This window comes from Ambystoma mexicanum, chromosome 11 (genome assembly GCF_040938575.1).
Source record: "Ambystoma mexicanum isolate Mex_15411 chromosome 11, UKY_AmexF1_1, whole genome shotgun sequence".
Taxonomy (NCBI): Eukaryota; Metazoa; Chordata; class Amphibia; order Caudata; family Ambystomatidae; genus Ambystoma; species Ambystoma mexicanum.
Window position 1 is genome coordinate 190,872,812 of NC_090934.1, and position 27,381 is coordinate 190,900,192.

Here is a 27,381-nt window from a genome sequence, read left to right on the forward strand (position 1 = left end):
GATTAACCATTGCAGGACTGTTACATTGATGCCCATGCATGTGTCAAGGACGTTGAGAAGGACTTTGGCAACAGTTTTGTAGACTACATAGAAGTCGAGTAGGATGAGTAAGCAGGGGTCTCCTTTCTCCAAGATTTATAGAGTGTCACTAGGTTTTCAACATCAACGTTTTAACAGGCGCTAGAGCCTCGAGTAGGATGAGTACAATCAGTTCCCCTATGACCAGGTTGTGGAGAGCACTATAGATAACTTTGGTGATGGTGGTCCCTGTGCCACATTATGGTAAGAATTTGATTGACATTGTTGTAGGAGATTGTGCTGAATGATCCTGTCATGCAAGTGGATAGATATGGTCTTTGCAATCCCTTCCCTGAGAAAGGGAAGTTGCGTGATGGGTTGATATTTGGCCAGGTTGTCTTAGTTTAGTGTGCATTTCTTCAGCAATGAGAAGAACTGATCTGTTTTATCAGATCTGTTTTCAGTGCATCTGGGAAGTTGTCTTGTATGAGGGATGTGTGGATGACATTGAAAAGTGCTTTCACAATGGAGGAAAGGAGGATGTTGTCTTTGTAGGAGGTGGGGTTGAGAACTGCAAGAGTGTTGGTAAAGTCTTCTGGAGTAATTGTCCTGTTTTCATTCCATATTGATATGTTGTGGACTTTTATGGGTGAGATGTCTGTTGTGTGTTTGGACTTGCAGTGTGTTGCCTTATGTTATCCATCCAGTCTATAAAGAAGTTCTTGATTGTGCTTCAATTGTCAGTGGATATCTGTATTGTGGGCCTAGCACAGGGTTGATTGCTCTGCTCTTGCCGGAGGTTTCCATGGTGGTTGATCTGTAGTCGATTCCTTTGGCGATGAATATCCTGCAAGCTGAATAGAGGGTTGTCTAAGTAATGAGGTCTTCTTGTTGGTGGAATTTTCTCCAGAACCTATCTTGTCTGCGAATGGTGCACTTGCTGTTGATGTGTTCCTGTGTGCAACAGGTTGTGAGGTTTTATGTTTATTGGTTCTATCTTTCAGTGGCGCCTGGGTGTAGATGGCCTCAGTTAGAATGTGGTTCAGTGCTGATGTGCGCCTTGACAATCACTGAGGGGTTGGAAGCAGATTCCACAGTGAAGAGGTTTCCTTCCAGTACATACATGACAAAGTTGTTGAAGAAATGGTGGGGTATCTTGGTTGGTTTGGGTTAGCCCCGGTGGTGGAAGGCTGTGTGGTGGAGAAGAATTGGTATGGATGTGTGGTCTGTCTATTCCAAAGGTAGGGGGAAGGCACTTGATGGCTGGAAAGGTTGTCAATACAGGTTGAGTGCGTTGCTTTGTTATGGGTTGTTTCTGATACGAAAATAGTGATATGAAAATATTTTTTTCCAAACCATTAGGACAGACAAACATTAATGAGTTTGTACATTGTGTATAAGATTTTTTAGTAGCAAACATTTAGGTTCAAATATCACACCATTTGTACTTGGGTCTAGACACAGACACCACAGTTGGTTACAATACGCACTTGTTTATTACAGCTCTATGGCCAAAAGCAAAACCTTGTGGTACGGTGGTGTTCATTAATACCAAGCTATAGCAATCCAAGTTATGTCCACTAAAGAAACCATGAAATCGAAGGGCCTTTTTGTCTTGATGTCGTCTTGAAACAAGCCAGCAGTCACAGTGATAGGAGTAATAGGATTTAAATATTCATAGTTTGTTTTACAGTCGGGCCCACACATCCTCAAAATGTAGGAATGGAAGGAGAATCCCATGATAAATGGAGAAACCCAGCACCCATGACTCTGCATTATGTGCTTAGAGCTGGTAGGTCTGGTGATATTGCGTGTATCTTCATCTGTTGTCTATCTGTCAGTTTTCATCTGCCAATGAGATGCTCAGCAGTTCTGTCCATCTTAATCTTATTTCTGGGATCTTGTTTTCTGATAGTGCCAATTTATATAATGTGGGAACAATATATTGACCTTACCTGATGGGTGTTCTGCATGTTAGACCAATGCTATTACCGGAGTGGTGTAAGAGGCTCATCAGTAAAACAAGTATGTAAAGGAGACTCACTAAAAAAGAGACCTCACCAAGAGCGATGAACATGCCATCCTATCAGAGGCTGACCTTACCTTGTTTCTTTGGGTGCAGCGAGATGTGTACAGGTAAGGTCGACACCTGTAAGAAGGCACCATGCCACCATGCCCCTGATCAAGGTAGCTAATCAAAGTTCAGAATAACCCTCAGGGGTCGTCTCCAAACGATGGAAAACCCCAAGTAAGGGGAAATACCCTCCAGGTGACTAGTGAAAGGTTCTGTGTAGTTGGAACCCACAGATGCTGCAAGGAGAATCCAGAGGATGCAGGCGTCCGAGCAGCTTGAAAATGTACAGCAGCAAAGGAATCCAAGGACAGAATTCCAAGGGGCAGACAAGCAGGGCTGGCCTTAGGGCAGGGTGGGCCGGGCAACTGCCCGGGGTGCCATGCCCCACCGGGCACCATTAGCCCCCTGCCACGCCAATTTGAGGGAGTCTTTCAAGGGCTCCCCTGAGCTGGTGTAGTGGGAGTAGGTGCAGCAAGAGCCCTTTTGTCATTAAATGTGCCAGCGGCGGCGGTAAGGTGCATTTAATAACAATAGGGCGCTGACACTTTGCATCAGCACCCTATTCAGAGGATTACCTCCCCTGTCCAATGCGAGAGCGCAGCAGTTTTCACTGGAATAGGGCGCTCATGCATTAGCATGATCATCTTATTCCAGTGATTAACTGCCAGACACCGGAGTGGGGAGTTAGAAGAAAAATGTGGCGCTCCTGCCTCTCCCTCACATCCCCTCTCCCCCTGTTGACCAGGGGCGCGCAGGGAAGGGGTGCCAATTCTGGCCAGGGCGATGCTGCCGCTAAGGCCGACCCTTCAGACAAGGAGCTAAGGCAGCGCACAAAGTTGGAGTGAAAGAGCAACAAGAGGTAGGCGAGGAGAGAATACCGGGTAAGAGGAGATGGAAATGGCAAGAAAAACAATGGCAGAAGGAACCTGGGGGGACAGCGGCCGAGGCAGAGAAAAGCACAGCAATTCCTCAGCTTTGCGACGTGCTCAGCACTTTCGGCAAGGCAGATAAAAGGATACCAGAGCAGAGGCGTAGTCAGGATTGTCTAACAATTAGGGCCTTAAGCTAATGTAATTGGTCCCACTGCAGTGGCATTTAAATCTGTACATTCCCACACAGTGCTGCTGAGTGGGCATTTGCAGATTTTGGGTGGGCCTTGCCCGCTCAGGCGCTACCCTGTCTACGCCTCTGTACCGGAGCATGCCACGCCAGCTCGCTGCCAGAGCACTAATACCAAAGTGTCTATTGCGGGCATGGACACCAGCAGACATATTGGTAGGAATGCGACGTGCTCCACGTTCCTGGTGCGTAACGCCACAGTCACCATCAGAACGCGTCCTGGCACATCTAAAAATGGGTAACCAAGCGCTGTAACTCCCACTCCACTGATATTAATTAAATTGCTTTTTCAAAGGTAATGTTCGGTTCCTGTACTTTCCAATCGGGGATCCTGGCGTGCCTTGAATGCTTGTGTTTGTTTGACTTATGAAGTGCTTTCGCCAAATATAGAGTACAGTAGAATGAGCTTGAAGATTACATGATAAAAGCAAAGGGAACATACAGATAAAAGATCCTCTTTTAACCTTTATCTGTGTCTTCATTAAAGAGGAAAGCGATCCGACAGAAAGTGGGAGTGTGCTCGAATGTTTAGGGGCCAAAAGAGAGAAGGAATGGAAAAGTGACTGAGCCCAAGGTGGACGCAGGGCAGACGAGAGAAACTGAGTTTGTGATCTTAGAGCGCAAGAGGGAGAGTATAAACAGACCAACATGAAATATAAGGAATAACCAGACCCTGAAGACACGTAATGATGATGCAAAGAATGTGAAATAATACATTCATTTCAGAAGTCAGCCATCGAAGAGAGGATAGTGCAGGGTGTACAGATGTGCTAGGAGATGTGCAAAGGAGTAGGGGAATAGAAGTATTGTGAATAGAAATAAAATGAGCCAACTGATTTGCGGGACAAATAAGAAGAAGGGCAGAACAATAATCAAGAAGAGAGAAAAATAGAGCATTATTGAAAGTGGCACGACCAGGCAACAGGGTAAATGTCATGTAAAGTAAGAGTAAGAGAGTGAAGGGTCAAAGTGAAGGGTCAAAGGTTATCCAAGATTACTGTCAGGAGATATAATAAAAGAAGTGAAGGAAGGAAAGAAATACAGAAAATGGTATAATTGCAAGGGCCTGCTTTGCTTTTCCTGTTGTGTGTTTCATCTGTTTATCCAAACTATGACTCCACCTCTTACAGTAGTAAAGTACTTTCAGCAATGCTGGGTCTGTTACTCTCTGTACTGGGCCATCTGGGTTTTCATGTGTGCAGGTGAACCACCATGTTGCATATTGTGCCTGCATCAGGTGACAGTCGGTTTACAAGTCCGGGAGGGCCAGACTCCCGTTCATACAGAGTTATTAGTGTTTGATAGGAGATTCTTGGCTTCATTCCTGGCCATGAAGTCTTTAGGATCAGCTTTCTAAAATGGTAGGTGGAGGACCTGTTCAGAATGATGACATCTTTTGAAATATATAAGAAAAGGTTTTGGCGTGATCACCATTTATATAAGGGCTATATGGCCGATCGGAGAAAAGGGGCATTTCATCTGCCTTCCTACCTTGGCTAGTAGTGGGCTTTGCTTTCATGTACAATTCTTGGAATAGATCTTTTTTTGTGGACACCGTCCCACCAAGATACATAACAATGTGACCCCTCAATGTAAAGCCCAGATCGACTGCATGTCCTCCACTTGATGTTGTCAGAAGTCTAGACGTATTCAAATTATGCACAAATGTGCTAGTTCCCTGAAATTTAGAATGTTTACAACGTCTGGATGGATGTTATTCCTTGGAGTTTTCGCACAAAGGAGGATATAATCTGCACATAGATATACCATGGAGTATATATGAATCCACCCACCAGCTAATTGTTCCATTCAGGGATAGGCTAAGGGTTTCAATGTGAAATGTAAAAGGTATCCCTGCCTAGTTCCCCATGTACATGCATCCAATAGTATGTACCATTGCACATGGTTAAGAGTTTAATTATTTAGTGAGTTATATGTAGCATGAGGATACATGCCAGGATACATACATGCTAGGATACATGGAAAGGCACAGAGGAAAACAGACGTGGAGAGTGGGTGAGTAAAATTCCCTGTCCCCTGGCCTGGTTGTCCTGCAACTCTACTTCCAGGCGCAGCATGAGCAGCTGCATGTCCCAGCACACAGTGGCAGCATAGTGTTGGAAACAGTGTTGGGGTAGGGGTGTGCCTTATGTAGCTCTCTGGCGTGGATTTGGATCACCTGTAGCTTCGTTTCTGGCACCTGTGTTCATTTACTTCCACCCGGAGGCTGGAGGTAATTGCACCATGTTTTCGGCGGTATTATCACAGGTTTTGGCATTAATATGCCATACATGGATTTGTGATGCAGCAGTGATTGCGCTTTGTTTGCCGGTGCAGATTCTGCCGGCTCTAATATCGCTCATGATTCGGTGGAAGGGTAATGGCAGCGCTAATTACCTTACTGTCACTTTAAGGGCTTACCGCCCAACTCGTGATGAGGCCCCATGTCACCTTATTGGTCTGGTTCTATGTGTGTGTGTGTATAACCACTACACAAACGTTCTAGTTACCAAGCAGGGGAGATAAATGAAGAGCAACGTAATCTTTTTTTTTTTTAATAACAAATTTTATTACATTTTGTGCAATAAACAACAAGTTACCAACAAAACCATAAGACTTTACATACAGATGGCAGAGTAGCACGGATGAGTATACTTAAATATATGCAATCGCAACGAAACACATGATGTGAAGTATATGGGCAGTTAAGGCAGCAGGCAGGTTATGGATGATTATGTTGTGCAAGCACCCCAAAGAATGATGTTAGCAGATATAGTCTCTGTAGGACTGCGTGCCGATGCATACTGCCAATATTACATCAAATTTATATTGTCTGTTCCCATCTTCCCCAGATCTTATCTGCTTTGCCCGGGCAGCCTCTAGCTTGGTAGACTCGGCGTTCCATTAAAATGACTGCATCCACATCCGATGTCCACTGATCGTATTTCGGGGTGTTTTCTGAACCCCACAATTGCGCAATGTTCCTTTTCGCAATTCCTGTGGAAGTTGAAACAAGTAGCTTTTCGAATCGTGACAGTTCTAGAGTGTCTGCAATGCCCAAGAGCAGGAGTTTAGGATCCATCGGAACCGAGCGGCATATGACCCTGGAAAGCCTTGCGCTACATTTATGCCAGAAGCGTTGTATGCGTGTACACTGCCAGAGGATGTGGTAGAAGGATCCTTCTTCTTGTTTGCAGCGTAGCATTTGGGGTCGGTCGATTTGCCCCAATTGTACAGGGTTATTCGGGGATAGTATATCCTATGTAGTATCTTAAATTGCAGCAGCCGAATTCGTGCCGAAATTGCGCTTTCTCTAGGGTACATCAGGATTTCAATCCAGTCTTCAGGTAATATGGGGCCAATATCGTTTTCCCATTTCGTCTTCAAGGTCAGCAGCTCTTTCGTGCCAAATGAGGAGATAGCATTGTACATGGTAGATGTGACCTTGTTGTTTACCTTATCCATTACTATGTTCCTTTCTATAGGTGTGCATTCCGCCATGTCCACGAGTTGGGCCCTGTGTACGATAAGTGCATGCTGTAGCTGTCCGTGGTGATACTGTTCAGTCTCTGGCAAGCCATGTGTTGCAGCAAGCTCAGGGAACTGCATCAGCTGGTCGTTCACTACTATCTGTTGAATCATCTGTATGTTAGCTGCAGCCCAGGTTGGCCATTTCGGGAGGTTGGTAAGATTCGGGAGGTGAGCATTGTTCCAGATGGGTTGGACTGGGGTAATTCTGTTATCCCAACCTAAGTGTTTATGTATTTCTTTCCACACCAAGGCTGTCTGTACTGCTATCATGCGTTCAGGCGGGCGAGTCTGCTTACAGTAGAGGCTTTCGAGTGGGGACATACCGTGTCTCGCCGCTAGTTCGGCTCTTATGTGAGGGATGCTCGGGTCTCCATGTAGGATATCATTGACTGTTGCCATCTGAGCTGCCCAATAATAGATCTGGATGTTCGTTTCCCACCCCATAGGAGTGTACGTGTTGTGCTATTTATACTGTGGAATTCTACAGCGGGGACATGGAGGGGGGCATTCTGGAGAATGTATAGAAAACGGGGTAAGGTCAGCATCTTAAAGAGCGCTGCCCTGCCTAACAGTGTTAGTGGCAATGCTTGCCAGTGGGCTACGTCTTGCTCATATCTTTTGATAAGTGGGTGTAGATTTTGTTTTACGTAGCTATTTAGCTCGTTGGTGATTAGAATACCTAGGTATCGGAACTGATTGGTTTCAACTTTGTATGGGGTACCCGATGTTGGAATGCAGTCTATCCCTTTAACTGGGAACAGCACAGATTTGGACCAGTTTACTTTGAGTCCGCTAAAGGATCCGTACTCTATTAGGATTTGCGTGACTACAGGGCATGAAGATGCTGGGTCGCCCAGGTACACTAGGAGATCATCTGCATAGAGGGATACTCTATCTTCGCAGTTCTGACCCCATCTAAAGCCAGTCCATGTGGTAGTGTCCCTCAGGAGGACTGCCAATGGCTCCATTATCAGTGCAAACACCATTGCCGAGAGTGGGCAACCTTACCTGGTTCCCTTCCCTAGTCGGTTGGTACGCGACGGCCACCCATTTACTTTAACCTCGGCTACTGGGTTGTTGTATAGTAGTTGTACCCATTTTATGAACGGTTCTCCGAAGTGCATCCTGCGCATTATGGCCCATAGCGCCTCCCAATGAACAGAGTCAAATGCTTTCTCGAAGTCTATGGCCAACAGAGCCAGTGATTGCTGCAAGGCCGGGACTCTCTCTAGTGCCAGATGCAGTCTGTGAATATTCATTCTGGTCGATCTCTGGGGCATAAAGCCACATTGGTCCGGGTGGATCAGGGACGTGATGACTAGTTGTAATCTATTGGCAAGAACCTTGGCCAGTATTTTGGCTTCGCTATTAATGAGCGATATGGGTCGATAGGATGTGCATTCTTCAGGGGGTTTACCCTTTTTGGGGATTACTATAATGGTGGCTTTGCGGAGATCAGGTGGGAGCTCGCCTTGATTTAGGGAGTGCCATACACATTGAGCAAGTGTACGGGTATGTCCAGATGGTGTAGCTTTTTCCAGAAGTCTATTGGGAACCCGTTCGGGCCTGGGGTCTTCCCAGCCTGGAGTTGTCCAATGGCAGTTGATATCTCAGTGGTGGTGATTTTGCTGTCTAGAGTGGTGATCTGGTCTGTGGTGAGTGTTGGGAGGTCAATATCAGTTATTATGGTACTGTCTATAGCATTGGTGGGGGGTTCGTAGAGGTTCTCATAGAACTCAGCAAAGCATTCAGCGATGTCTGCATCGACGTGGGCTAGGTTTGCGTTTAGGGTTCTGATGCATTTCACCTTCGATTGTCCCTCGTCTCGTTTTTCCAGCCACGCAAGCAGCTTACCTGCTTTGTCTCCCGTTTCATATACACGTGCCTTCATTGCAGCGTGTGCTTTCTTGGCACAGTCTAAGGATAAGTTATGCAACTTCTTCTGAGCCATTAGTAAGGCTCTATTTGACTCTGGGGTGTCTCTGGCAATGTGTTCCAGTTCTTTGGACATGACTTCAGTTTCAGCTTCCATGATTTTTTCGCGATGCATCCTCTTCTTGTGGGACGTCCATTATATAATTACTCCGCGCAGAACTGGCTTGTACACCTCCCACAGTGTATTGGGGTTATCAGTCGAATCTGTATTAAGTTCAAAGTAATCGGAGGTGGCGGTCTCTATCATCTCCTGAAATTCAGGGAATCCCAAGTAGTAGGAATTTAAGCGCCATAAGGGGGGCGGTCGTGGTCTAGCTGTTTCCAGTTCTAGTAGCAGTGGAGAATGGTCAGAGATTCCTCGGGGGAGGAAGGATGCATTGCTTATTTGGTGACTACTTTGGTGTGGGAGGAAGAAATAATCTATCCTAGACATCGAGGCGTGGGCCCCCGAGTGGAAGGAATATTGTCGAGTCTGAGCATGAAGAGCTCTCCACGCGTCACAGAGGCCCATTGCCGACACAAAGGAGGCCAGTTTGGTCGTAGTGGCGGGGTTTCTGGCTCTCAGGTGCGTGCGATCAAGCGTATAGTCCATGACCTCATTAAAGTCTCCTCCTATCACCATTGTGTCTGCAGTTCTCGTTGCCAGGATGGGGGTAATTTCGTTTAGCAGGTCGTTGAGGAGAGCTGGTGGGGAGTACACTGCCATGAGTGCCAGTGTTTGGTTCCATAGTGTTGCTTGAATGTATGCATACCGGCCTCCTCTGTCCTGAAGAACGTTCGTGATCACCAGCGGAAGTCTCTTGTGGATTAGTATGAGGACTCCTCTCGCTCCCATAGAGAGGCCTGCGTGTACCGCAGTGCGGTAGTTTGATCTTTGGAAAAATTTGCATATGTTTCCGGCTAGATGTGTTTCGGTCAGCATGGCTATGTCTGGGGAATGTCTATTTAGATACTGCAGGACTAGCCGTCTTTTGATGCTGGCACCCAATCCGTTCACATTCTATGCCAGGAGTTTAAGCTTGCTTTAGGTTGCAGTATACTCAGCTGCCATTGTCAGTGTGGGATCTGCTTACACAGATGTATTTCCTTGGATGCATAGGCAACAGTTCTGTGATATTTGGTCTGTATATCGTACTCGTCATGCCTCTGTATGATGAACATTGAATAGATGTAACAGCCCCAACTCCCCCCTCCCTATACTCCACCCACAACTGAAGCATTTGTCGACCCAGTGTTAACTTCTGAACGATTTAACTGTTATCTACATCTGCCTGCCCCGTGACAATCCGTTTTCAGAGTGCGGATATGCCAGATGTTGCGTCTCAGGGGGAAACACAAGGCAGGGTGGTGGAACTCCGCTATACGGTGTTCCGATTTCACTTAGTGTCCGGGGGCAGGATGGAGGGGGGCGCTGTTTGGGCGGCCGCCAGCCGGAATTGCCGTCATCGTCGCGTTTGCGGTGTATAGTACAGCACCTTTGCGGTATGTTAGTAGTGGTCTGGATATCCGAGATATTGGTAATGCCTTCTAATCCGCTGCATGTTGTGGGATTCCGTTTTGTTGTTGTTGCTGCGGTTCCTGATCAGGTGGTCGGTCAGGGCGAGGTCTATTCCGCTCTCCTCTTTGTCTTCCGTCAGCGCTCCAGTCGCCATCTATGCGCCTTTCAGCCCAGCTCCATGCCTCCTTAGGATCAGTGAAGTGGACTGTCGTGTTCTTGTGAAATATTTTAAGCTGGGCTGGGAATATTAGCCCATATTTTACTCCCATTGATTGCAGGCGTTTTTTAAGGGGATCAAATGATTGGCGTGCTTTCTGTACTTCTCTGGTGAAGTCAGGGAAGAACGCAATTCTTGACCCATTGTACGTAATAGTTCCTTTAGACCTCGCCAGTTGCAGTACTGTGTCTCTATCTCTGTAGTTTAGGAACCTTGCAATGACTGTACGTGGAGGTGATCCTGGCGTGATCTTGCCGGTGGGAATGCGGTGGGCTCTCTCGACGGAGAAGAATTTGGAGAAGGACTGTGCGTCATATATATCCGCGAGCCACCCCTCAAGGAATAGTTCCATGCAATCTCCTTCGGCTTTTTCTGGAAGACCCAGTATGCGGACGTTGTTACGTCTTGATCTGCCCTCACTTTCGTCTGCTCTTGATTCCAGGAGCTTTATGCGTGCCATCATGCCAGACATCTGTCGGTTCACACCGCGAAGGTTGTCCTCGGTTTCGGAGATCCGCATCTCCGCCTCCCCGGTACGTGAGGTCAGCTTCTGGAGATCATGTCTCAACAAGGATACGTCCGCACCTATACTGTCCATCTTTTTCTCCATGGAAGTTCTAGAACTGGCAATAGCACCCATGATGTCTCTGAGGGAGATATTATCTTCCATGCAGTCCAGATCTTGTTGTATTGGCCTTTCCGGGGAGCGAGAGAGTGGCGTGGTTGCGTATTGTTCAATCCTGCTTTGTGTGGAGGTCTTCCTGGGCTTATCTTTCCCCATTGCAGGAATGGTAGTGAGGTGGCGGTAGGGGTTCACCTGGAGGGAGGGGCCATCTGGAGGGCGGGGAGGCGAGTGTTATTATTGGGGGGGGGAGGAGTTCGGGTATGGCCGCTCCGTACTTTCAACACTTCGCAGGAGGAGTATCTACAGTCCATGCGCTTGCATCTGGGTGCGTGTTGGGGGAGGCTCCATAGATGGGTCCGGCTGTGGGACCGAAGTTCTGTGCACCGCGGCTGTGTGGGTGCCTTGCAAGGTATCGCTCGTGATGGTGTGTGGGTGCGCTTTAGTCGCGTGGAGGGAGGGTGGTGCCGGCTGGTTCCGAGGGTGAGCTTGGCGGGTGGACGGAAGCGGTTCTGTTCAAGCCCAGGGGCTCAAGGGTAGTGGGTATACGTAGCCCGGCAGGCGCAGCGTGGTTTGTTCAGCGTCCTTTTTTGTATAGCCAGGGGGGGCCTAAAGTCCCTCTCCGTATCGTGTCGGCACACACAGCAGGGGTATCCCTCCGGGGTTGGAAGCTTCGCTTAGTAGGTGCCACACATACGTTGGGAGCTGGGTTTATGCACTTATTTCGCCCGGCGCGTGGTGTGTACACATATCTGGCCAGGGCATGTCACACAGGATGTCAGGGTCCAATCCCCCGTCTCCCCCTCTCCTTACTGCTATCCCGGGTCGCCAGCGAGCGACCGGGGAGATAATCAGGAGCCGATGTCGGAGCACTCGCGGCGTAGTTACATCCGCCGTGTCCGTATTATACTCCACTCGTGGTGCAGGCCGGCGGGTTGCACAGGCAGCCTTCTTCGTGGATTGGTAGGGCCCGTTCTGGGCCGCGCGCGTGTTTCAGGCCAGGAGGAGAGGATCGCTGTTCACCTCCCTTCTCCTTCGCCTCTTACCCCGGTGTTGCAGCTGGGGAGGACGCCTTCGTGTTGTGGGAATTGCCGGCGATCCAGGGGGAGGGGGAAAGGTGAGTCCTCGTTCATTCTCACCCTTCAAGTGAGGTGGCGGCGTGGTTCTCCACAGGGTCTCCCCTGTGCTCCGGTCAGCGGATCTCGCTGACAGCCGTCCGGATCTGCTGGTGCCTGAGTGTGGCGGCTGGGTCTCCCCGCAAACGCGCGCGCGGGAGCACCGGTCGCCGCGTCGTTCAGTCGGGGCGGCCCTGCAGCCGGGAAGGCGGGTGTGCGATGGCTCCGGACAGTCGCTTCATTCCTCGCAGCCAGCGGGTGGGTGACTGCGCGCACTTCGCGGTTTCCTCGAGGCGGCTGCAATTTCAGGGATTCACAGCCTCTGTCTCCCTTGTTCTCGGGCGGCCATCTTGGTTGCTGGTCGCGGCCCACAGTTTGCGTGCGCTGAGGGCTGTATCTAGTAAAGCCCGCACCGATTCGGGTCCGCGATGTTCCGACTCGAAGCGGCAGTAGTTCCGACGTCGCTATGGTATTTTAAGGCTTTTAATCTCTATTTCTAATGGCAGGATGGATGTAGGATTGGGCTGGCGGCCGGGAGCAGCGAGGGATCACGTCTGCATCCTACGCCTGCTGGCCACGCCCCCCCAAGAGCAACGTAATCTTAATCCTCATTTCACCTCTCCTTGGGTAGAGGAGAAGCTGTGAAAACTGCCATAATGAATAGTACTGTGAAGACACGCCGTTTTTGTGTTGTTGCACATGACTGATCACCCAGTCTTTCCCACAGAGCCTATGGGAAACAACTATAAGCAGGAAAAAATAGATGGCTTTAGCCAACACTAGCAAAAAGTAAGTGAATTGCTGTCATCCCTCGACTGCACAAGTTAAAAAGCTTTGTCAAAGGATAGCAAATAAATCAGCAACACAAAACATAGGGTCATGCAATTGTAAAGCTAACGTTACCAAAATCAAACAGTAATTGAGAAGCCAAGCGGCCAAGATGAAGATCTGTATTTTGCAGCAGACCACGTTCTGATTTGACACTTGACCCAGTATAAATGACTACTAACATAACATATGTACCTAGTAAGGGGATGGAGATACAGCAAATGCAAGACTATTGGACATTCTACCCAGTGTCAGGTGTTCAGCCACACCACCCATTCACTTTCACTACCAGTCTATTCTCTTTGCACTTCTGTAGTGATGGTGCCCCATCTAGGACAAGGGTTGGCGCACCGTGTTTCTTGGGATATTTTCAAAAATCCTGACTCCACCTATCTAATATATCCCACATCGTTGCTTTCAGCACTTGGGTTTGCACCAGTTTATTGTTTACCTGGTCTTTCTTTTGCCTACCAGACTGGTGGATTCAGTGTTCGGTTTTCCGATGACTTTGGTGGCTTTGATAGGAACATGCCACTGAGCTAGAGGCTTATTGTAATTTTCTCCTAGAATGACTAGCACCAGAGGCCCCACTTGGAAGTTTCTTATCTGAGCCCCTTTGATATAACTTGTCACTGGGTTTTCATCTTTTCTTGACAAGCTGCCCCTCAACCATCATAAGCTATTGCTTGTTTGAGAGAAACTCCACGAGCTTGGGGTGATTGTTTTCCTGTTCCTGATAATGTCTAAACCTGTCGGGGGTCAAACCATAAAGCAACTCCAATGGAGAAAATCTAGTTGGTGCTTGCTAGGTCTCCCATACATTGAAAAAGACCCAGGGTAGCAGTACGTCCCAGATCCTACTATCTTTGTCTATGACCTGTTGTAGCATGTGATTGAGTGTGCACTGTGAGTGGAGTTTGTTCACGGATACAATGTTTCAGATGTCTGGCACAAATGACCAGGGACTACAGCCACCATCTGATTGTCTGATGAATGCCATTCTTTGTGTAATGGGAAAATTGCTAGTATGCCCCTTGTGCCAGTAGCCCCCATTGTGCGTAGCACCTGACCAATGCAGATTACAGTCTGTGACACGCCTCTCAGCTTTCCCCAGCATACGAAGTATGGAGAAAAGGGATCTTGTGTTCATTTCTCAGAGTGCTGTTTATCTAAAGCAAATATTCATGCCTCCCAGCTCTCTCTGCGCTACACCTGGGTTAATGACTGGCCTCCCTGGACTGCCCCCTAGCTCCGTATCTGTCAGCCCATGATTCTTGCACTTGTTATGTACATGTTATATCAGATCAAAAAAGGGGGAAAGAGATTGAAACTAGTAGAGTGAGTGAAAATGGAAGATGTTTGCAGAGGTACAGGGTAGGAGTTAGGGAAGGAGGTCATGTTGTACCTTGCTTTTTCAGGCTTCTCATGTTCTTGGTAATGTTGTGTATGATGAAACTGGTTCATTTACCACACAAAGTTCAGGAGAAAATAAGTTTTACTTTAATAGCTTTTGACACTTAACCCCAGGTGCGGAGCGGCTAGCCAAGAAATAGAAGATGGCTGGAGAAGAGACATGGTCATTGTGGAGAGAGCTGAGTAGGGAGACGTGCAGCAGGAGAGCACTGAAAGTACATGGTGGGGAGAGGGGAGCATAGCTAGACATGTAATTTTAGTAAATAGGGAAATACATTTAAATATATTCAGATATTCAGCATATATTAACAATTTTGAAGAGAGTTTCTCGTTCAGTTTGAATATGTGGGTCTTGCGTCAGGCTTATCTATTGTTTTAGAACACAAGGGTGCATTTTAATACCAATACTTCTAGGCAGTACCGCAATGGTCTGGGACGTGTTCCAATTGCACCGTTTGTTTTGGTAAATAGTTCTAAGTGTTCCTGTAAACAATAACAATGTCCTAAAGACTACAAATCTTACAATGCACTATGAAGTCTGGTGTGGTTCAGCGATATTTTAGCAACTTTCTACAAAGCAGGTTGCTAAGAACTGATAAAACGGCAAGATGCTTTAGAGCAAGATGCTAAGGATTGATAAAATGGCAAGATGCTTCAGAGCAAGTTGCTAAAATGAGATTATTTGGCAACGTGCTGAGGAGGGTGGAGACGGCTTAAGTAAACAACACTCCACTCATATAAAGAACTGACTTCTGGTGGGCACAGACACACACCGAGAGAACGAGCTGTTTGCAGAGCTGGAGGAGGCAGACAGAAGCTGGAGGGCCACCCAGAAGAAGACTGGAACCCAGAAGCAGACTGGAACCACTCTCTCCATGCAAGCCTATGCAGATGGGAAGAGGATTTGCCCTCCATTTTCTGCTTGGATGTTGACGCACATGAAATTGCATTTTGGGGTTTTTGAGACTCAAATTACTTTTCTTTTTGTTTTTTGAGAGGAATTGCCTGTGGCAATCAGCTCACCACCTATGGACATATCCTATTCATAATTAGCTGTTGGTTGCACCATGGTCAATTCCAATGGATACCAAATCTTTTAAAGCATTTTTACCTATTTAGACAGTTTCTTTGCTAAAGAGAATATGATGTTTTAATGGGTAGCTTTTTCAACAGGATTTAATATTTTTTGGGATTGTTCTTGGATTGTGCCGACCACAAGCCTCCAGGCATCAGACATCCAGCCTCCAGCTCTCCTCTCCCTACCCTCTTGTGACAGTAATGAGTAAGAGGGCCTGTTTTACCCATATTTAATATCACATTTGGAAAGAAGAGAAGTCTAGTGAGAACACATGAGGGAGTCAGTTACTTTTGAAATGGCTTTAATGCTTCTGAAATGATTCATTGGTCGAGGCAATGACAATGATAGCTGCATATTCATGCATAAGCTTTTGCACATTGAGTGTGCTATGTGTAGTGACAATACCAGTAGCAATGTTTCTTTATTACTTATTTCCCATAGTAAAACTAATTACACAACACATGAGAGTGCAAGAACATTCTTTGACTGTTCATTATTGAGAATCAAGTCAGAAACATTAGAGCACAGATATGAAGTGTAGGGCATGTATTTGAAGTACTGTATGTTGACATATTGTATATGTTGCATGTTCTGATATGAAAAGGGTAGGTAGGACAAGCAGTGGACCATCAATAATATATATATGACATTAGTAAACCAGTCCTGTATGGATGAGTAAGAGTAGTCGCCCACTGTAGGGGGTTGTTGCCTATTCCCTCTTCTGATGCAAAGTGACAAGTATATGCTTTTCTCTACCTCCAATCCTACCACAGGCCCTACTGGTGGGGGTCTAGGAAGCTCCTGTAGGGGTGGACGAAAGGCTCTGTGAAGTAGATGTGATAAGAATCACATCAAGCTGCCACGTTGAGGTGACCTCGCACCACTACGGCACAGAGAAACTAGTATGTGGCTCAACCACTGATGGAAAGCAGACCGATGAGATTGCCAAAGCCGTTGGAGGTTTCATAGGAGTTGACTGAAGTTAAGGAAGCGGAGGGACGAGCAAGGAATTGCTAGTCTCTTTACTTCCTGCTACTCTACTTAACTTGGGGTTAAAGACTGCAGACAACTGCACACAGATCTGAAGGACCTGGGCTCTGTTTGCGTGTCAGCTTCTAGGTGTTTATGTTGGGTCTAATACCATGGTGTAGGTATATTTGGTATGAAGTTTGAGTTTGTGTGGTCACAGAGTCGGGTTCATGCATGCAGGTCTGTTGCTTTGATATTGTGGAAAAGCGTATTCAGCATGGCAACGGTTAGCACAGGTTGCAGCAATCTGCTGCCACATGGTTCTACCATGGGTCCTTCCATCTACCTGGTCCACCTGGGAACAATGAATGGCATTAAGCCAGACAATTGCAGAGCAGCAACCATGTCTATTGTGCAAATGGGCATTACCATAACATTGAATGCAGAATAGAAAGAAGTGGTGGTGACAAAATTACTGCCACTTTTTACCATGATGCCAAACTTCTAATGAGGTCCATTGAGTAGGAAGAAAAAAATTGAAGTCTTCTATTTGTCTAAATTGAGTCTGATGTCATCAATTGCTAAACGTTCCACTGGTTACACGTGTAGGCTATTTTCTGCAATGTTATCATGTGTTATGCCAGGGCCTAAACTCAGAACTTGTAATTTGTAGTCAATTCCAACTCCCCATTGGCACCTCACAGATATTCCAGCCACAAGGGGTGATGATGATATGAGGCTGGACTTGCACCATTTACTAGCAACAGACATAGCCAAGTACACATTACCTTATAACCACATCATTACCATGCTGACACCTATTGGTAGAAGACATTCTACCATATTCTGCGGATTTGGTAAACCATTCTGCATTCAATGTTATGGTAATGTCAACTTGCAAAGTAGAAATGTGCGAAACGTATGCCACTTTGCAATTGTCTTGCTCAGTGCTATTTATTGTTCACTAGTGGGCCAGATGTATGGAAGACACCCCTGGCATTAGATCACTGCAACTAATGCTAACCATCAACAAGCTGAATACTCTTGGCCACGCTAGCAAAGCCATGGACCTGCATGCATGAATCAGATTGTGTGACCACACAAACTCAAACTTCATACCAAACACACCTACACCCGGATATCTGTAGGCAAGATCTCATCAGACAATGAACCAAATAAAAACACCTTTACTTATGTATGTATTTTTGCATTTGTAAAGCGTGCAAAGCCTACAGGCATCCAGGTGCTGGTTACAGAAGGGGTTTGGGGAGGGGAGCAGCAGAGAGGGGGGGACAGGATACATAGGAAACAGGAATGGTATCAGTTAAACAGCCTGGTTTTGAGTGTTTCCTGAAAGTCCTGTATGGTGTTTCGACAGCAGATGTGGTGGCAAGGCATTCCAAAAAGGGACCTTGAAGCTTACACGCAAACAGAGACCAGGTTCTTCAGATCTGTGCGTATCAAATTTGCTCTTCGCTCTATTCTTTGACTACATTTCCACCGAAAATAACCCAACCCCATCCATCGCAGCAAGAGGCCAAGAGAAAAGCAAAAGCTGTGCTATAAAAAATCTCAATGGTATAGCATTGATAGGCAATGTAAGGACCGAAAGGTCCTGGGGTGTATGGAAGAGTGTGTGGCCAGCGAGAGGCACAGTAATGACTAATGACCCTCAGGATTTATGAAAGCACATGATGCATGTGAGAAGGACAGAGGTAGTGATGGGCATAGAGATTTCAATGGGAACAGGATTGACTAGCCCTGGAATATATGAAATGAAGAATAGAGGTAGTAATGGGCATAGTGGTTTCAATGGAAAAGGAATGATTAGCCCTGGAATATATGAAAGCACACGAGGCACGTGAGAAGGGCGGAGGTAGTGATGGGCATGGAGATTTCCATGGAAACGGGAATGGCTAATGAGCCCTGAGATGTAGGAAAGCATGTGAGAAGGGCGGAGGTAGTGATGGGCATGGAGATTTCCATGGAAACGGGAATGGCTTATGAGCCCTGAGATGTAGGAAAGCGCTTGAGGCATGTGAGAAGGACAGGTGGCGATTTGCATTTTGATTTCAGGTGAAAAAAGAATGTCTAATGAGCCCAGAGATGTATTAAATCAAGAGAGAAGGCCAGAGGTAGTGATGGGCATAGTAATTTAAATGGAAACGGGAATGCCTAATGAGCCCTGAGATGTAGGAAAAGCATGTGAGAAGGACAGAGGTAGTGATTGGCATAGTGATTTCAATGGAAACGGGAATGGCTAGTGAGCCCTAATGAAAGCACTTGAGGCATGTGAGAAGGACAGAGGTAGCGATGGGCATCGTGATTTCAATGGAAACGGGAATGCCTAATGAGCCCTGAGATGTATGAAAGCATGTGAGAAGGACAGAGGTAGTGATGGGCATAGAGATTTCAATGGAAACGCGAATGCCTAATGAGCCCTGAGATGTATGAAAGCATGTGAGAAGGACAGAGGTAGTGATGGGCATAGAGATTTCAATGGAAACGGGAATGCCTAATGAGCCCTGAGATGTATGAAAGCATGTGAGAAGGACAGAGGTAGTGATGGGCATAGAGATTTCAATGGAAACGGGAATGCCTAATGAGCCCTGAGATGTATGAAAGCATGTGAGAAGGACAGAGGTAGTGATGGGCATAGAGATTTCAATGGAAACGGGAATGGCTAGTGAGCCCTGGAACATATGCAAGCACATGGAGCCTGTGCGAAAGACAGAAACAATGGTGGACTGGACACATTCATTCTAAGGGGCCCTTAAATTGATAGGAAACCCAATGCAAGCACATGGTGCCTGGGTGAGGGTGACTGATGGGCTCTTGGTTCGCTAAGAATGCAAGAGAGAGATATGTGAGAAGGACAAATGCATGATGGCCATAGTCATTTTGAACGGGCATTATGATAGTACAGGTGACATGTGCGAGTACATGGACCCCACGAGTTTGACAGATACATTATTCGGCACAGTAGGGCCAATGAGCCGTAGGATGTATGACAGGAGCAGGTGTGGCCTGTGAGAAGGTGAGGGACTGGGCAAAGCCTGGCGCCAACTGAGACCATGACTGGACAAGCTGTAGTCCAGCGTGAAGTGCTTCATACAAAAGTGACATTACTGTCATTATTCAGGGTGCAGCAGTCGGTATTTGGTAGTTATATTAGACGCATTCGTGCATTTTCTTTCACAAGACCGATTCGAGTCCAGCGTGGTTATCAAATCTATTTATGGTTTTGAATATACTTGCCAGGCCGTCTCACCAGGCAAGAGAGAGCCCAGAACCGCCCACAACTGCCCAGCGAGGGCCCTCTAACCAAACTACCCCAATATCAGCCAACGTCTGCGAGAGTTGGGACAGCACAAATCAAATTGCTGTACCTGAGGTTGGCAGCCTAGCAGCTTCATGGTTATTTTCGGCATCTTAGTGGTGTAAGCAACTCCAGAGTCTGCATCCCTATAGTACAGCGATCTGAAACCTTAGGCTCTCCAGATGTTGTGGACTACATTTCACATAAACCCCAGCCAGCATACTCAATAGTAAGGGTCAAGGGAGTTGGCCTCCAAAACTTATGAGAGAGGTTGCAGACCCTTTGTAACCACATCTTATTTTCCTGACGTCTTCTCGTTGTGGAGTTAATGTACCTCAAATGCCCAGAGAGTATCCTCCGCCAGCATTCCCCGCGAACGCCTGCTGTGCACCAGGGATAGCATTTCACCAAAATGCCAGGGGTAGCGGAAGTGACATCACATGACCATTGACCTCTGATGACATTTGACCCCACCCAGACGTGACATCACTGGAAGCGATGGAACAAGATCTTTCACCCGTTGACAAAAGAGGAAGTAGCATCACGTAGCATTGTTCCTAAGTACACTACAAATAATATGGTTACGAAATCACAATAATGTGATATACATTTCATACATAAATGGATCACCATATGTATCGTTAATATTATTATATAGCACTTACGCTTAAGCGCTTTATATTGAATAAATATACATCCAACATCACCCAACCTGTGTTGGTACTCATTTATCGACCTCAGAAGGATAAGAGGCTGAGTTGAGGTGTTTAAGAAAAGACTAAATCAGTGACTCACCCCCTGAAGTGTGCATGAAATAAACCTTCAATGAGTCTAGCAATTATTGTATAGCAATCCAGAAAGACAAATTATTTGTTATTCCTATTCTTTCTTATTTAGGGTCACTGCTCGTGTGCTTTTGGTACCCCATGTATTTTTAAGAGGTCGGAGCAAGAAAGTCAGCCATTCCAGAAGCAAAGAGCCACATGGCACTGGCCACATCCCAGGAGCTTACATCTAAAAAAAAAGAAAAAGAAATGTAAAAGATTTTACTTTCTTACATTTTTGTTCAGGGGTAGCAAGGGAGACCACAGGAGTAGCAAGGGAGACCTCAGGGGTCGCAGCTGCGACCACTGACGACCCGCAAATGACGTCCCTGCTGTGCACCATGAGTAAGTATAGTCAACTAATGTCGCTTAACTATGTAATCTTCTTGTAATTGTATATTATATGTATGTACTTTGAATGCTGTCGAATTATAATCAAGATGTATGCAACTAAGTCGTGATACCCCAGGGATTGGGCGTAAAACCAATGCAATAAATAAATAAATAAATAAATAAATAAATAAATAGTGCTTCCCATAGAGAGCGCCCACTAATCACACGCGTGAAAAACATGCTGGGTATAATTCTAGTGCTTGGGTGCATAGTTTACAGGAGCTTATGTGCACGCATCTGGCAGTACGTTCATTTAAAATAAAGATGTGTATTGGAGGAATAAATTCATGTTTTAAGTATGCCAATACTGCGAATGATAGAATGCACACGTGTGCGTATAATGTAAAGGTTGGAATGCTTCCACTCCTCTATATTCACTGACATACAAGGAGGGAGAGGGGTTGGCTGCGTGGCTGCCTCGCGGTGGCCCTGGCAGCATTCGTGGTGTGAGCCACTGCAGAGCCTGCATTCCTGCTTCTACTCGCCAAGGCCGCGTGCCTTGATTTTCTCTCGACCTGGGGATAATGTCCCGATGCCCCCCACACCACAAGATTATTCCCCCCAGGGGTTTCCTTTACCGGTCTTTACTGTAAATCACCAACCATCTGTCTTGGATCTCAGCACTTAAATGTAATCTGTCTGAGGACACAGGTGAGGGGTCAGACTTCCTCAGCAGTGTCTGCCACCTGTCATCGGTGTTTCGGGGTTTGACCGCAGAGACGACAGGAGAGGCTGATGTTACGCTCAGGGTCTGGCAACACTTATGCATGTGTTTGAAATCCTAGGTGAGGGGTCTGGCGTCCTCTGCGAGGTTCGCCACCTGAGCGTTTTACGTCTGACAGGTTGCAGAACAGAGTGATAATGTCAGCAGCAGTCTGTCTGACAGTAGTTAAATGTAATGTGTCTGAGGACACGGTTGTGGGGTCTGACGTCCTAACCAATGTATAGAATCTGCCCCTTGTGTTTCAGGGCGTGACAGCAAATGCGATAGGGTGACAATGTTAGCAGCAGCGCCTGCCAACACTTACATGTAATATGTCTGAGGAGTGAGGACACAGGTTAGGGGTCTGATGTCCTCTGCAAGGTTTGTCACCTGACCTTTTTAGGTTTCACAGCAGAGCCGACTCCGAGAAAGTGATGTCAGCAGCAGTGTCTGACAGAACGTGCATTTAATGTGTCTGAGGACACGGGTGAGGGATCTGGCGTCCTAAGCAGTGCATAGCATCTGCCCCTTGTGTTTCAGGGCGTGACAGCAAAGGCGCTAGGGTGACAATGTTAGCAGCAGCGCCTGCCAACACTTACATGTAATATGTCTGAGGAGTGAGGACACGGGTTAGGGGTCTGATGTCCTCTGCAAGGTTTGTCACCTGACCTTTTTAGGTTTCACAGCAGAGCCGACTCCGAGAAAGTGATGTCAGCAGCAGTGTCTGACAGAACGTGCTTTTAATGTGTCTGAGGACACGAGTGAGGGGTCTGGCGTCCTAAGCAGTGTATAGCATCTGCCCCTTGTGTTTCAGGGCGTGACGGAAAAGGCGATAGGGTGACAATGTTAGCAGCAGCGCCTGCCAACACTTACATGTAATATGTCTGAGGAGTGAGGACACGGGTTAGGGGTCTGATGTCCTCTGCAAGGTTTGTCACCTGACCTTTTTAGGTTTCACAGCAGAGCCGACTCCGAGAAAGTGATGTCAGCAGCAGTGTCTGACAGAACGTGCTTTTAATGTGTCTGAGGACACGAGTGAGGGGTCTGGCGTCCTAAGCAGTGTATAGCATCTGCCCCTTGTGTTTCAGGGCGTGACGGAAAAGGCGATAGGGTGACAATGTTAGCAGCAGCGCCTGTGTCTCAGCACCTCATCGGTATGTGACTCCTGTCGCCAGTGTTTCGGGGTTTGACAGCAGAGTCGAGAGGAGAGGGCGATGCAAGGCTCAGAGTTTGATGGCACTTGCGTATAATGTGTCTGAGGACACAGATGAGAGGCCTGATGTCCTCAGCAGTGTCTGGCACTTGTCACTTGTGTTTCAGGGTGTGGCCGCCCGCAGAGACGAGGGGGTGATAAAGTGAGCAGCAGCGTCGGACAGCACTTGCATTTAAATGTCTGAGGACACAGGCGAAGGGACATCAGAACCCTCACCTGTCCTCAGCTGTGTCTGACACCTGTCACCTGGGAATAGGACATGAGGCGAGAGGGTGATGTCAGCAGCAGGGACTGACATCTCTCACCTGTGATTGTTTGGCAATGCAGGTGGGGGCACTGATTTCAGCAGCAGTGGCTGACTTCTCAAACCTGACATTCTGTTTGGCGGCACACCCACTAAACAGAGATTAAAAAAAGGAACGTTCACATATCCCGGCGTCCCTTGCGGGTAGGAGAATTCCTTTCTCGTGGACACGGGATGCCTGGCCCCACTCTTATATGAACCCTTTGGACCGGTTCCATAAGGCATCACAGTAGTTTCCTCTAGCTTTGTTACTTTCTTCATTTGCTTCCTGGTTAAAGGGCCTCATGCCAACGTTGGCGTGTGGTTAAAAAAGTGCCAGTAACACTGTTACTACCATGTGTTTTGGTGGAAACCGAATTACCACCACACGCACTGCACCACTGGCTTGTAGTTTTGGCCTTGAAGTGGGGGATTTACCCCCAGGGACAAAACTATAGTTCGGCGGATTTAAGGCAACAGAATTAGTAGTCGAGATACCTCTGCCAAAATCCCGATGGAATCAGTCCAACGGACTGCAAACCTGAAGGGTAACCCCACTTCACCATGAAACAGACAGACCAAATGGGGTGGCAATTCTGCAGGCACGCCGCCTGGTAACCGCCATCGTCTTGCACCTTTTCTGCCAGTGCCAGGAGGCCTCTGGGTGCATGTTGTGTTGTTCACTTAGGGCATGGGGGGACTGAGGCACGCATTGGGAAATGACATCACATGATTAAGTTAAAAAATGACATTTTATTCAACTTGTCTTTCACAGTTGAAGAAAGTGCATCAGCCAAGTGTACATGTTGCGACTTCCCTAGAATTGCTGGCTAAGTATGGAAGGTACGCGTGCGCAGCTTTTACATCTTAGAATCACGCCCTCGTCCTGTGTAGCGGGATGTCACGTCAGTACGATATGGGATTTCGGTGACCTTGTGGCTAAGTGTGTTGTCATGCACCAACACGACCGGGATGCAAATCCCCTGCTCCACATCTGTCGGTGCATTTCTTTCACATGTTTTAAACCCACGGACGGGGGGGGGGGGGTGGGTGGAGCGGGGGGGCTTGCGCATTCTCAAAACGCAACGTTAACTCGTGTGAAAGGGAGTGCTGGTCGCATCCGGGTGGCTGCATCGGACTGTGGCGGCCACTCGACCCAATGAGCTGCCTCGCAACCTTCATTACACAGGGACAACCATAAACCGTTCCCAAGACTTCAATCTTTTAATTCTCCAACCCGTGACGTTTCAGCTGTTTTATAAATGTTGGTGTAAAGTGACTTTTGTCTGCAGCACAAACACAGGCTGTGGGGTGCGGGGAGGGGTGACCGCCTTGTGGCTCATTATCACGTGACGCCAGCGTTGAGTGTTGTGTTTGACTGTCACCCCAGAGTCCCGGTTGTCGTTCTCGACGTGCAGTCCTGAATGAACAATAACTGGTTGCTTTAAGGTCTACGTCAGGGGTTTTCTGTCCTGTCAGGTTTGTTGTCTTGGATTGCCACTCTGACAACAAGCGTGAGGGCAAAATAGCTCAGCAGGTTAAGAGGGACCTGCAGTCGCATACTTGAAACTGGTCAGGTCCTCAAACGTTCAGTGCCATTTAATCGGCGATCAAACAAATGTTTGTTGGGGAGGAGTCCAGCGCGAAGTCCTTCATACAAAAAATACATTATTATCATTACACAGCGTGCGGCAGTCGGCACGCCTCGGCGCATTTTCTTTCACAAGACAGATGCGAATCCTTCGAGGTTATCAAATCTATTCATGATTTTAAATATATTTGCCAGCCCGTCTCAACAGTCAAGAGAAAGCACAGAGCCACCCACAATTGCCCAGCGAGGCCTCTCTAATCCAACCACCCCAATATCAGCCATCGTCTGCGATTCCATGTTGTACCCATCCCAAACTGAATTGGACCCCGTAATGTTGGAGTGCATCATAGCATTTTAACTGACATCGTGCTCTCCAGCTTAACGAATGAATGTATTACTAAGCGCCTTTTGTGTGTGCCAACACAGGTACCAGTTCTTTGTAAGCATTTTCATAAATGCGAACGCCCCAAGCGCCCTGAAGCGTAGGGACGGCGCCGGGGCCTTTCAACTTTTTCAGTTGATAGGGGCCTCGAGGCACAGTTGGGTCCACAACAGCTGCCCCCACATTGATAGTCAGTCTTATAACACTGGAATATATTCCTTTATATATTTCGATCTGGAGCTTTACATGTGCGCTTCGCAGCACTCGCTTTAGAGGCTGAGTTTGCTACACCCCTTCCGGCCATCACTTCCCTCGGGATATATACAGAAGTAGTATCACCTCCTTGTCTTTTAACACAGGTTCCTTCACATCACACACTTGCTGACAAATAATGATGTATAGCTTTCCAGTGGGCATTTGGTGTTTAAGCTCCCTGCCGGCTGTCCGTCTCGTGACAATCAGTGGCTATTACTAACCTTAGCTTTGTCATCATTGTAATGGTGCATGGGTGCCTCAGACTGATTTCGCTCTAAGCAACGACCCCCCCCCCCCACATCCCCAAACCGACCATCAGGCGTGTTGCTAGGTCTGGAAAAGACATGAGGCTACGCTGATGTCAGAACTGTTGGGACTAGGGGCTAGCTAGCCTTTTGGCTGTAGCTCCTGAGATTCTATCCTGGGCTACAACCAAAAGACCAGGGGCTATAGCCCACTTAGATCCCCCCCCCCCGCCCCCTAGCAATGCCTCTGCCGACCATCACGTTGGAATCAGCCGGGCCTGCCAGTCGGAAATATGAACATAAAATGAATGCATGAACACGTTACAGAGGGTTGATATATCCCACGCCTGCTACTCATTATGAAGCTTCACATTGTCCCAGCAGCAGAATGCCAGTCTTGCCCTCTCACACTATCTGCATGGCCACGGAACCCATGTTTATGAGCTGCCTCCAACAGTACAGGCTGGGTTAAGCAACGCTAAAGAGTGCCAATGCCAGCTACTGGGCCGTGGCGCCCAGCGCCCAGCTGGCAAGCGAATTAGCCAGAGCAGGTACAGTACCTGCTTCTCCGAGGAAGGCGGCCAGGAGGGCCCCGACCAGAAGACACATCCCTGGGCGCAGCATCCTTCTGCAGATCCTGTGACTGGGTCCTTGAGTGTGGGATGAGCAGCTCGTGGGCACAAGAATCCGCCGTCAGCTCCTTCAAAGTGAAGGTATCCTTGACCTGACTGACACTATATACTGGGCAGGGAAAAAAGGGATGGCCAGGGAGGACTTTGGCCTTGGCGAGAGGGGGGGGGGGGGGGGTGCTTGGTGGGAGGTAGAGATTGCGGGTGGGGGAGTGAGAAAGAGAAAGGGGCGGAGAAGGGGGCGGGACTAAGTGCCATTTTCTTTGTTTTCCGGTACAGCTCTTTGCTCAATGCTCAACGATGGTCAACAATCACATGCACCTGTTCCCTGATTGGAGCCCATCACAAGTAAACTATACCCCAAACCCTCTATGTTTTCCTGAGATAGAAACGAACACATCGTTTCCTAGAGGAGAGTGCCACCAATGGGGGAAGGAGTTTGACAGGTGGAAAGGACTAACAAAGACACAGAGGTGGGGTTGAGAGACCCGATGAAGGACATTGATCGGGGAAAGAGTGACTGACACGGGGGATACTGCCAGGCATTGAGGGAGCGGAGAGCCTCTGAGGGTGAGGGCTTGACAGGCAAGCAGGACTGCTGACCGAGACCCGGGCGGGGCTAAACCGATTCACTTTCCATGGCCACGCACTGCTTGTCAAACCGGTTGTGTGGACACAGCATCCTGGGATGTCTTTCTCAAAACTGACAGCACAGGAATCTAAGTGTGTCCAGGTACAAACAGGACGCGAAACCCTACCTTTCCCATGCGTTACTGCCCCTTGTCTGCGTTTACTGGACACGTTAGCAGATATGGGCATCTGTGTGATTGCTGTGTGACTGGCCCATGTCAAATGGGTTAATAATGTAGGGTTTGCATAGGTGAAAATGTACATTAGGAAACCAACCCCGCATAGTTTGATACTTAAGGAGTTAACAAGTAATTAAAGTATTTTAATAATAAAAATTAGAATGGGTGTAAAATCTAACTGGTGTCTTTAGTGTTTTTTATTGACATTATGAATCCTTTTTTATGTCTATTAGTTGGTGCTTAAGCTCCACCTTTAAGCCTATACTTTTGCACTGGAGTACAGCTAGGAGGGAGATGACGTGTGCAGGGATCCACAGC

General features: G+C 47.5%; 1 protein-coding gene across 1 annotated transcript in view; it reads right to left on the reverse strand.

The window, feature by feature from the left end:
- LOC138503211 (uromodulin-like) overlaps window positions 1-26,342 on the reverse strand; it is a 298,722-nt gene extending 272,380 nt beyond the window's left edge. Inside the window, exon 1 of the mRNA XM_069622796.1 lies at window positions 26,186-26,342. Within this exon, the coding sequence (XP_069478897.1) occupies window positions 26,186-26,249 (64 nt within the window). The 5' untranslated portion in view covers window positions 26,250-26,342. The remainder of the gene's footprint in view (window positions 1-26,185) is intronic.
- Between the last annotated feature and the right edge of the window lie 1,039 nt (window positions 26,343-27,381).